Below are 11,912 nucleotides of genomic sequence, written 5' to 3' on the forward strand. Positions count from 1 at the left end.
TACCTATCTCTCAGTGCAATGAATGACCTAGCAAATACTTTGCAGTCATTAGTTACTCAAATGTCCCCTGGTGGTCTTACAGCCTTTTGTGCCCACAGAAACACAGCTTTCCTTTAGTGAGTAATCAATAACAAGGCTGCCACGCACGCCCTTTGTACCTGCCGTTAGCCAGAACACAAAGTCTTGCTCTCTCTAGCAGTGCCAGACATCACCATTTCCTAGAAAAAATTATGTGGGGAAATCAGGTTTCGTTGTATAAACAAACGAGGCTTTCAGTTAGACTGTAACTGAGACACTGAAAAAAGAATGAGGGGAGAGGGAAATTGGCTGACAGGAAATCACTGAGCAGATTCAGCAAGCTAAGAAAAAAAAGAAGAGTTTTGAAGATAAATACATTTTCACTAAAATATTTTCTGATATATTATTTTGTTATTAAAAAACCCAGCAGGATCCATAACAATCTATGGAGGTTTCTCTGCTTGTTCATTTATAGATGAATATTCCCTTGATCAGACAGGCCCCGACTACAAGGGGTGTTAGTTCCTTAGTTGATTTCTCAAGGTAGATATTAACATTGAAGTAAAAGGATCCCTCCTGTTTAAAGATATAGAAACGCACAAAAAATGCAGTTCTCCTTTTCTCCTGCTACCGAGATACATGCTGACTTTTCATTAAAAATGCCACAGCTGTCAACCTCTACTGAGATAAAGCAATTAATCTAGTTGTAAAGAAATAGAAAATTGCAAAAAATGTAAGATTTTAAACAAATAAAACTTTAATAATGTTTTCATTTTGCTTCTTGGTACAGGCTGGTTATCCTGTATAGCAGACTGACTTCTTTTCCCAAGAAGTGTCCATAATAACAAGGGCTAGAAATTAATTTTCAAATGAAAGTTGATTATAAGGAAACCACATGAATCCAGAAGCTGGGGATTTATGTAAAACATCAAATACAAAGTCTGGTGACAGAACAGTAAGAGTTATCAAGACTAAGTAATTCTAAAAAGAACTGTCATTTTCCATTGTTTCAAGGCAAACAAGACTTTGCTGGTTTTAGTGTATATTCCTTTGTTTAGTCAGGAAGATCCATTCTACAAAAGCACCATTATTTTCTGATAGGCTAAAAGGAACAACTCTTAGTTTAAAATTTAGAAGATAAGATTTCATCTAACAGTACATTATTTAACATAATGAAATCCACAGAAAAAAAAGCAAACCCTTTGAGGCTTTATCACACTAGACTTCAGAGATGCTGATTACGAGATTGTGTTCGTACAAAAACAACACATTAATTACTCGGAGAGCCTTGAAGTGAGCAGAAAGATTGCAAGAGTGGATTATCAAGTCCTCAGTCCTGACAACACTTGGAGCTAGACCTTTTAAGTACTTGGGAACCTACTATGTAGGTATGTGCTATGTGAGGCACTTCATGGGTGTTGAAAGTCCTACTCGGTGACAATATTCATTTTTGAGTGCCTTTATTCCTTTAAAAACCACCTGTCACTTTGGGTTTTTTACATGCAGTTTGAACTTCAGCATAACATCTGTGCGAAATCTTAAGAAATTGCCACTCGGATCATGATCTCCTTCTTGATGTTATAACCTATAGCAGGCATAAAGACATGTCATGAAAACAGATCCAACGCACAAGCGTCATATATAAATATATACGATATATATAATTACGTGCTACTCTGATTTAGCCATTCCCTGCAAGAATTTTTCTATGCAGAATATGCTGATGACAGCACCTTAGCAAAACTGTAATTTGTGAAGTAGACTGCTCACAGCATTTACAAAGGCCCCACGCCTTCAATAGAACCTGCATATATGCTTAGATTATGTACATGCTTAAATGTATGGATGGCTTGAGACTATAATTAAAAGCTTAATACTAAATCAAGTTTGGTCTTTTAATGGAAAATGTCACCCATGAAACAACAGACTAGACCCTCAAAAAAAAAGAAGTATCTCCCTCTTATTAAGGATCATCTAATTAATTTTATGCATGAAATCCTCTGTAGACACAACTGAAACTGCAATATCCAGTGGTCAAAATGAAACAAGTCTGGGGAAGAAATAAAATCCTACTTACTTCCGCCCATTTTAAAAGGGCAGTCAGTAGAACAGGGATTATATGGGGAAAACTTAAGGTAAAATATAGTATTTTTCAGCCTCAGTGACAATTTGTTTGGCTTAGAACTAGCTATCCAGGCTAAGATATTTGCATTAGGCTGTTTGGATTGAGGTCATCATTTCTATTCTGCAAGTGACAATACCCTCCTGCTACAGGTCACGCAGGAGAGCAGACTGTAATTATTGCTGTTGATATCAAACAAAGGGCACCTATTCTGGTCTAATATTTTTGGAGACTTGGATGCCGCTACCACTGTTGCTGGGGTATTTTTTTTCAAGTGATGTACTCGATTATCAGTCTCTACACTTTGTTAGTGCCTGTGAGCGATGGTCTCTAGTAGAGCTTATAAAAAAACATTGCTTTCTGAAAGGGTCCAACAAAAAATCCATTTCTTATACACAGGACGAGAGACCATTTAAAAATCATTGGCTTAGGAGTTGTGGAAAAGAGTCAGCAATGCAAAGTCATCCGCGTTGTGGAAACAAGGCAAATAGGGGACCAGGGACACCAACACCATTTCTGCTGCAGGAAGGTCTCGATGCTACCAGTCGTTCAGTGGAGAGAGGCGACTCCGCACCCCCACACTGCAAACCCCCCGGGCAGAGAGCTGTTAGTAGCTGCGCCACTTCATAAATTAGTAGTAACACCCAGGGTCGCACAAGTTCGGTTCACGGCCTCTGGCTATTTACGTGCACAGGACCTGGTTTAGGAAGAGTTTGATGCTCACGCGTAATTTCACGTGTGTTAAAGGTGAGAGGACTAACCGCTACCTACAGCACCGGGTGGGAGCGCAAGTATGTTGCTGAAGCAGACGCCAAAACAGAATTATTTTGGTTTACGCAGGATTGTTTAGCCGCCAAAAACGCTTCATGTCACCTTATTTTCCTCACGGAGTAGCCAACACATCTCTTTTTTTATGCCTGAAATACACTTAAATCGCATTATCAGCAGCCACAGGGCTATGGCTGCAGGCGCCACGTTCACTTCACCCTTTTCAGTTGCACTTTCCTGTTAAAATCCGAACACTTCAGGTATCACCGCCTTAAAACCTGCGCAGGAGCCAAGGAAAGCGCCCCACAAATCTCAGTACTACTATGTCAACGTGCTTTGTATCAAATCCTAATTAGGGGAATCAACCCTTCCACCCCCACGGGCTTCCCCCCCGCCGCCGGGGCGGCGCCGCTCCAGGCCGGCGTCCCCTCAGCGGGCAGAGTCGGGTGCTGAGGGGACGCCGGCCTGAAGCGGCGCCGCCCCGGCGGCGGGGGGGAAGCGGCGGGACCTGGCCCGGAAGAGGCGGGCTTTCTGAGGCGGTTCGGCGGCGGCTGGCGGCGCAGGGTGAGGGGGCCGCCGGCGGCGGCGGGGGGCGGCGGCGGCTGTGAGGGAGGAGGGTGGCGGGAAGCCGAAACCCGCTGCTCCCCTCAGCTCTTCCCGCGGCGGCCTGCCGGCCGGAGCCGCCAGAGCTGCAGCGGGGCCCCACCCGCTGTGAGGGGACAGGGCCCCGGCCCGACGCGCCTGAGAGCAGTGAGCCCCGTCCATTGCTCAAGGCAGTGTTTGGCCTTAGGCGGAGGAAGGTGACGGGTCTCCCCTGTTATAGGCCCCCCGCAGGATGAATCCTGATATTAAAATCATTAATCGTGAGGAGAGCAGCTCCCACTGCTCTCTGGAGAAGGCTGTAGTGGTATGCGGTGGGTCGCCAGGGCAGTGTTACCCCCTGGCACCCCACCCCGACTGAGATAGCCCCTGAGCAGTGAAGTCCCTTGGAGGTAGCTCATAGTAAAAAATAACGAAGTTAGCTCTTTGCAAAAAAAGGAGGATGAAGTCACTGGACGTCCTGCAGGAATAACTCCTACACCAGCTTCAGAAAGATTTATGTTGCATCATTAGATGGAAGGAGGAAGGCTGCAGATAGGCTCTGGAGATCACCAGACACTGAACTTTCTGGAGCTGATGAAATGGGAGTTCAGTCTGCAGAAAGAGTACTGTGCTGTATTCTCCATAAACATCCCACTTACTCACCCTAGTCTCAAGCTGCTCATGGGTACAGCGGGGAGAAGAATTGGGCTTGTTCATTGAGGGTATATATTTTAGCTGTCAGGGTCCAGAAGAAACCTGTCTCCTCGTTCCTTCTCTCCAGTTTGCAAGGTGAATACTGGTGCTGCCTGCAAATCTTCAGGAGACAGCAGAAGAGCTTAATCTGGAAGTCTAGAGGCAAAGATCTTTGATGCTTTTAATTACCCAGGGCTTGTTAAAACAGTAGGCGTAGAGCCTTTCTCAGCATCTGCTATCAGGGCCAGACTTTTACTGATGGACAGTACTAGGTAGTACCAACTTCTGAAGGGCAAATGCATATATAGCTAGGTAAGTAAGGAAACTAAGGCCTTAAACACAAACCCATCAGAGAGGCATATTATGAGGTAATTTAACATCCTCTTAGGTGCTGTCCTTTCCCTGAATCAAGTTATTAACACATAGATTACTGTGAATAAATCTGATTATTTTGCTTTGCTGGCTATCTGTATCTGTAGGCTTTGCATGATATTCTACCTTAGCAAACTTTTCAAGTTGATTGTAGTAATGTTTTTCCTGTCAAGAATGGATTAGGAGTAGATTGGGAGTGTCTTCTGAAGAAATAATTTTTTTTATTACTAACCCTCAGAAATATCCCATATCTTTCTACCACTGTTCATCTAGTCTAGGTCTGTCAAAACTGATTCAAAGATGCTTCTGTGTAATGGCTGATTATATTAGGTATTATTCTTGGTGGATGGAGTCCCTTGAAGCCACTCCCAGTGTTCAGACAGATCAGTGTCCGCATATCCAGTATAGATGTCCAAAGACTGCACATGGAATTGGAATTGCTTTCCATCAGAGAGAACCTATTCAGGAGAGTTATTTACAGTCTTAAATCACCAAGACTTAAGAGTCAGTCATCTATGCTGTCTGCCCAAAACTTAACTGTTGTGTAACTTTTCATGGTCCTTCATTTGCCCTAAGTGGATTTTGGTAGCTATTACAATAAGAGTATTCATACATTGCTAAAGCCACTTGTATGGTGTTCATGTTTAAAGTTTTCAGAATGGCTTCCTTGGTTGACATGCCCCTGAATTATGAAAAGATGTTTGCTCATCGATTCACATCAGATGATGAAGAATACCAAGAATATTTGAAACGCCCTGCAGATCCCCCTCCTATAGTTGAAGAATGGAGAAACAGATCTGGTGGCAATCAGAGAAACAGAGATCGGTACTGATTTCTTTTTTATTTTTTTAATCTTGGTAGTTTCACAAATACATAGTTAAATGATCATTTAGTTCAGAAGAAAGATAGGAATTTGTTCTGTTAATAGAAGTATCTTGTTACTTCATAGGTAACTGTTTAAGAGAAATAGTCTTCTCTGAAAAGTAATGAGGTTTTACATTTTCTCTATTGATAGTCAAAGTTTTTGCATTGTGTATAAAAGTGTTAAGTAATTTGCTTTTTAGTAAGGAATGAGCTGGAACCACCGAACCCATTGCCCTGGGGTTTGTTACTGCTTAGCCAGGAACATTTTTCCAGAGGGGAAAGATGAGAGTTCTGTAAAACTAAGCAGCCTACGTTCTGTTGGATAACAACCAGCAGGAAAATGTGCAAAGGAACAGGCTAATAGTGTGATTATCTGTTGCTAGCTGTCCAGAAAAATGTTTCATTTGTAACCTAAATATTTGCTGTACTTTGTTAGATTAGCCTGTATTTCTTTTATCTAGTAGAAATGACTGTAAAATCCATCATCCAATCTGTCTAGCAAATGCAATGTTACCTGCTTACGGCAAAATATTTTGCATTATTTCTTCAAGATGTAATTGCAGCTTTTTACTGAGTTCTGGACAGTAACATCTGATTTTTGTGTGACTGAAAAACAATAATTACAGCATATAGTATGTTTGGTAATACTAACATCAGCCTTTAATATAAAGTAGTTAAACTCCAGTCACTAACAATTGGGAATACTTCTTAGCTAAATATCTAAATAGGATTTGTGCCTTATCTGAAGAAGAGAAGGACAACATTCTAACTTTTTCTCACCCTATAAGCTTGTCATTAAGTTAAACACAGAATCAGTTTCTACAGATTAAAAAAAAAGGTGATTGTTTAAGGAGATGTTCTTACAAAACATTGTGGTTCTTTGAACTAATGAACTCTTACATGTACACTCTGGTGACAAAGTGAACCTCATGTAAATGTTGTTTGTCTATACCACACCACTGAGATATCCAAAGAAAATGACTGTGAGGCAGCTCAGGTGTTGACAGGAATCGAGGTACAGCTGAAAAGTCAAAATTTAGACTGAACAATGGCTAAATACCACTGATAAGATACACTCTCTTGAGCATGGGAATCTACAAGAGACCATGAAGCAGTGGTAGTATGTATTTTAGGGAATACGCAAATTCCAGGGCTCTATGCTGTTAGGTAGCTAAATTGTACTTAAGCCTGCTTTGCCACAGCTTTCAACCCTGAAGCTACTAGATTGAACCTGGCTTGGATACAGCCACAGATGTATCTTCTGGTTGTTTTTTAGATACATGGTCTGTTTGAGTCTATTCAAAGTTGCAGCAGTTCACCTAATGCCTGTGAATACTTTGTGTTAGGAAACAGACTGTCCTTCCATTGCTTAGCAAATAGTTTGTTGGGTAGTAGTAAGAAATCAATGAATGATCTCAGATGACTGTAGATATATTTTCATTAGTTTGTCATAAAACCAGATAAGTAATTGAGTGTATAAATAGTTACATGACAGTTTTCATGAAAACTGTAAAATTTAAGAGTTCATTATTATTCATCTTTTTAAAAACTCACAATTTGTGTGAATCTTTGACATTTCTTTTCATTGCAGGTTTCAAGATGGTAGATATTTTAGAGGAGACAGATACAACTGGCAAGGTGACTACAGATCTAATCAGAGGCCAGAAAGAAGTTGGGGTAATAACTACCAGCAGCACAGACAAGGACAATCGTACTCCTCCCACTACGGACAATATGGCTACAACTCCTACAATCCAGGGCCTCGTTACCATCCCTACTGATGATACTTGTGGTTTGAAAGTCCAGTAATGCTACATAACAAATTCAGTTAGTCTTCAGTTTTCTTATTTTTCCACAGTTTTATAGGTAACTGAAGAATAGAGCATTACAGGCCATTGCTGTTTATCCATAGTGTGAACTGAAGAAGGGAATACCTTTTATGAATACTAAAAGTGTGCTATACAGAGTTTGTTTAGAGTCTGTAGATCTTAGATTAAACTTCTATCTCATTCTTTTGTCTGAATACATACTAGTACACTTCTTTTATTCCATCACTGAGATTTCTCTCTGTTACATTTTAGAAAACACAAGAGGGCAGAGAAAAATAGCTGTGGTTTGTGTGCAGCCTGTAGCAGTGGCACATTGCCTTAAGATAGTTCTTTTTGAAAGTGACATACTGTGTCTTTCTCTGGAGATAATTTCTTAGTTTGGCTTTTGATAGTGAGAAAAGCTCAGTTTGGTTTGAATTTCCAATGCTTTAAAACTGAGAAGAGAGATGCTATTACAGAAATATTTTATGGGGTCAGCTTAGTGTCTGTTGACTCAATGGCTTCAGTTTATTTGCAGTATTCTTCTTAAAACATGGTCTAAAAGTTGGAATAAAAATTAAGTAGTTTAAATATGTATCTTCTTACTGTAGTAGTTCAGTGATACACAAGTTTTACCTGAGAAGTGATATCAGACTTAGATTAATTTGTATCGTCTTAAAATAAGTTTGGTATGTGCATAACGAATTTTGGAATTCCCATTTCAGTAAAACTGTAAAATTTTGATGATAATTGTAATTAGTTTGTGTGAAACACTTTGTGCATGTTACAGAAGAAAGGAACCATAATCAGTACTGTTCTGTACTTTTTCTGCATGAGAAAATAGCATAACCAGTGCAGAATGTTACTCTTCTTAGAATTTAAGTTCTGTGGTTTTTTTAAGTATCCACACAATAAAAGTATAGTTGACACGTAAGGATGTTTCTGAATATTTCTGAAACCTACTTTTGAAACATTCAGAATTGCAACAGTGTCATCTAGGCTGACAGCTGCACAAGTAGCAGTACTAACAGATAAGTGTTAATATTGGACAGCTGTTGGTTTAAGTTAGAAGAATGGCCTACTCAGCTACAATCAAGAGGATGAGACACACTGTGATTAATTAGAAGTCTGGAGTGTTAATCCACTATCTTACATTCTACTATAATAGGGTCAAAGTTCTCTATTTCACCATTTAAGTGATAAGCTAATTTGTATCAGGAGAGCAGTGCATTTCTTTGTACTTGACATTTTCTTCAGTTGTTGTACAGAAACAGGGAACCATCCATGCTGACTATGGTAAGAGTCGTGACATTATGTGATAAGGAGTGCAAATTAGTGCATCTTCATTTAAAAACAAAGAATAAATATAAAAGTCAAAAGCACAGTCTCCCAGCTCATAAGATGCTTTAAGAGTAACATACTTAAAGAGTATGTTTACTGTTGATCTCTGAAACACACACTCTGTGTAGCTTTTACATAGTCTTTGATACAGAAGCTGTGACACACGTGTCCCCACCTAACTGCTAAGTATTTCTGTTCTCTGCTTTTTGTATAATATTGTTAACTCTATCTGATAACAGTTTTTAATATCTTACTTCCTGAAGTATTTGCCTTGAATTCGGTTGTTTAACCTTAGAAGTCTTTTAGTGAGGGGTTTGTTTTTCCTTAAGGAGTTCTACTGGATGAAATGCACCCTTTTTAACCCTCATTGATATGGTGGAGCCGTTACACTGGGGGATGTAAGATCACACAAAGTTCTTACCCATGCACTATGGAGAGCCTGCAAGTTGGTATGGTGGAATTCCCTTTTAATGCAGAATCACATGCAAATTGCCAGATATCCCAGACTCCCACCTCCAAGAAGGGAGTGCGTCTCTCTGCAAAGAGCCTGACACTGCCAGCTATGCCATGGAAGTCAGGCTGTGCCAGGATGTTGTTCTTCCTTACCATCTGGAGTAGCATCTCAGGTTGAAATAAAACCTGGCAAAAGGAACGGATTCTGTCTCATCTGTTGCTTTTCATCAAGCCCAATAACTATTTTATTTTTAATGTCTTTCAGCTCATGAATAAAGAATCTACGACATTGTGACCAAACTGTAGAAGCAGATAGATTAGGATGGCCTAAGTGGAAGTTATGACTTAGAATCACACATTTCATGATCTTCAGCTCTCATAGTCTGAGTTTCTCGACTGTGAGACCGGGAGAGACACAGGCCAGTGCAGCTTCCCAGTTTCTGTCTTTACATTCTTGACTCCATCTGTCTCACCATTACAGCTCTCAATTAAACGTTAACCTGTATGATGTACAAAACTTTTCCTTGGAACAATTATGGTAAGAATCTAATTTTTGGGAGGGAATACATTTCTAAAAAAATGCATGCCTTGCACTGGACAGAAAGGTAAACAGAATTCAATATATATTACCTCGAGCAGTTTCCACTTAGATGAATTAGTATTTATGCTAAAGTCCAGTTATTGTTTGTGTCAAATAAATAAAACCAGTAAGTACTGCCTGCAATTACGGTTTGTGCATTACAGCGTGTTACTGATGACAAAACTGAAGCTGGGTAACTTTAACATTTGCACCTTCAAACACTACAGAAATAGTTTGCTTTAACTATGCTGGAGATGGCAGAGTAAACAGTAAAATTCAGTGTCTGGAATCTGACTTTAAGAGATCTCTTCCATCTGACATTTGCTCAGACATCATTATTATAATGAATAAAACAAAAGAAAGATAAGTGTTGTGTATTAAAAAATAACTGCCATGTTACCAAGAGTTTGAACACCCCAGAAATTCTGAATACAGCTCTTGCAGCAGTTCTAAATCAATTCCTGAACACATACAGCAATTTGGTATGCCCTGTTAATTGATACCGAAGAATTATCATGCTAAATTACAGGTGCTGTGGCAAACAATTCAGAAAACTCAGTAGCTTTTATACAATTTCTTAACTAGCATTTAAAAAAAATGCTAAAGGCTTTCAAATCACAGCTAAGCCACTAGATACTTGAAGGCAAAAGAAAGTGCGTAGAAAAAAAATAATCTTCTTGTGATTTGTGAGGTACGATTTTACAAGTGTTCACTGCTATGCGACCTCTATTTTATCCTAGCTCTGCAGCTGGGAACAGAAACATGCAGACGTGCTTTGAAAGGTTAGTTAGAAGCCCAACTACTTTCAAGAGGCTCTCTAGTAGAGATTTCAGACAGGGAAGAAAAGTGTCATTTCTGATATACACATAATCAACATTCAACTTCTAAAACAAAAAATGTATTTAATCTCCTACTGTTTAAATATATTTGAATATATTGCAGCAGTATGCCTGAGCTAAAGGAACAATTGTTTCATGGCCGTATCCTGAATCCTGTAGGGGAAAATAAGTTTTGAGATTTGATTATTGGTTATCAAGTGACTTTACTGCCATGCCACAGCCCGGGGGGAGGGGGGGAAGAGAGAAATTCCTTCCTCCTCCACAGACTCCAGTGACCTCCTCAGCATAAAACAAGTTGGCAGAATATGGACCTAGGAATCTGGAAGCAGTTAAGCAGCTGGCTCATTACAAGGCAGAGTTTAAGTCCTTAAGTAAGGTGGAGAGATCCAAGGGACAATAAACAAATAGCTATTGATCACATATCCTGCAGCCTGGGTAAATCCAATTGAAGAACTTCTTTAGACCTCACCAGCAGGATTTTACTTTTTAGAGACAAAACAGATTTAGTGCTGGGTAATAAAAGATCAGCCTAATCTTACTTCCATCCATACCTGCATTATACATATTCATCATATGTCATATTCATCAAGCCCAATAACTATTTTCTTTTTAATGTCTTTCAGCTCATGAATAAAGAATCTACGACATTGTGACCAAACTGTAGAAGCAGATAGATTAGGATGGCCTAAAAATGTTTTTTAAATCCGATACTGTTTTAGTCCTTCCTATCACTATGCAGGCTATTTATTTCAGATATCTGTTTTACTAGTTCCTCGTATTCTTGAAGACTCCTGAAGACAAGACATTTTAAATCTAATTTAAAATTCTAAAAAGACAACTTCGCCACAGTGCCAGTCATTCTACCTGAACTAAAAAGAAAGTTAAAAGGAAAGGATGTTTTCAAAGATAAAACTAGAGACACATGTTAATTCCCAGCTCAACTACAAACCACTTTTAATGCTTTTGTGTCTCAGCTTCCATCCATAAAACAGTGGTTAAGTCTGCCCTGTTTCCCTCTTCTGTGCTCTGTATTTCGGCTACAAATCCTTCCAGGCAGGGGCTACTCCATTTAAAGCACAGGTATGGTGTATAACAATCTTAGCTCTGGTGAGCAAATTAATTTGTTTGCCGGTTTTTAATTATTGTTCTTTACCTAAACCCAAACACACAGATACTATGAAGGCAGTGACTTGATTTAAACACTGCCTTTATGTCACTCCATATTTATAAAGCATAGTATTAAGAGGCATATAGCTGGGATTCGGTGGCCTAGCAAGCTCTCAAAGTTAGACCTGCACTAAACAATAAGTGATTCTAATCACTTATTAGCAGGTGTAGTAAAAAAGCCCTTCAAAAATAAGTAGCATAAAGACAGCCTCATCATAGCTAAGAGGTATGGATAATCCAATTTGATAGTTAACACTGAATTAAAGAGAGGTGAATTTAAAAATGAGGGGGCAACTTATGCAAAC

At 39.4% G+C, this 11,912-nt stretch overlaps 1 protein-coding gene across 3 annotated transcripts; it reads left to right on the top strand.

The window, feature by feature from the left end:
• Nucleotides 1-3,417: 3,417 nt before the first annotated feature.
• Nucleotides 3,418-9,688, top strand: RAMAC (RNA guanine-7 methyltransferase activating subunit). 3 transcript variants are annotated; one of them, XM_059823979.1, is made up of 3 exons: nt 3,418-3,472; nt 5,206-5,380; nt 7,011-9,688. In XM_059823979.1, exons 2-3 carry the CDS (start codon nt 5,214-5,216, stop codon nt 7,198-7,200), a joined length of 357 nt encoding a protein of 118 aa, XP_059679962.1. In that variant the 5' UTR covers nt 3,418-3,472; nt 5,206-5,213; the 3' UTR covers nt 7,201-9,688. The 3 variants fall into 3 exon arrangements, with proteins under 3 accessions (XP_059679962.1, XP_059679963.1, XP_009817341.2); XM_059823980.1 differs by lacking the exon at nt 3,418-3,472 and adding an exon at nt 4,253-4,279; XM_009819039.2 differs by lacking the exon at nt 3,418-3,472 and having other exon boundaries at nt 5,196-5,380.
• The last annotated feature ends 2,224 nt before the right edge of the window (nt 9,689-11,912 follow it).

The sequence above is a fragment of the Gavia stellata genome, chromosome 13 (assembly GCF_030936135.1).
Source record: "Gavia stellata isolate bGavSte3 chromosome 13, bGavSte3.hap2, whole genome shotgun sequence".
Classification (NCBI taxonomy): Eukaryota; Metazoa; Chordata; class Aves; order Gaviiformes; family Gaviidae; genus Gavia; species Gavia stellata.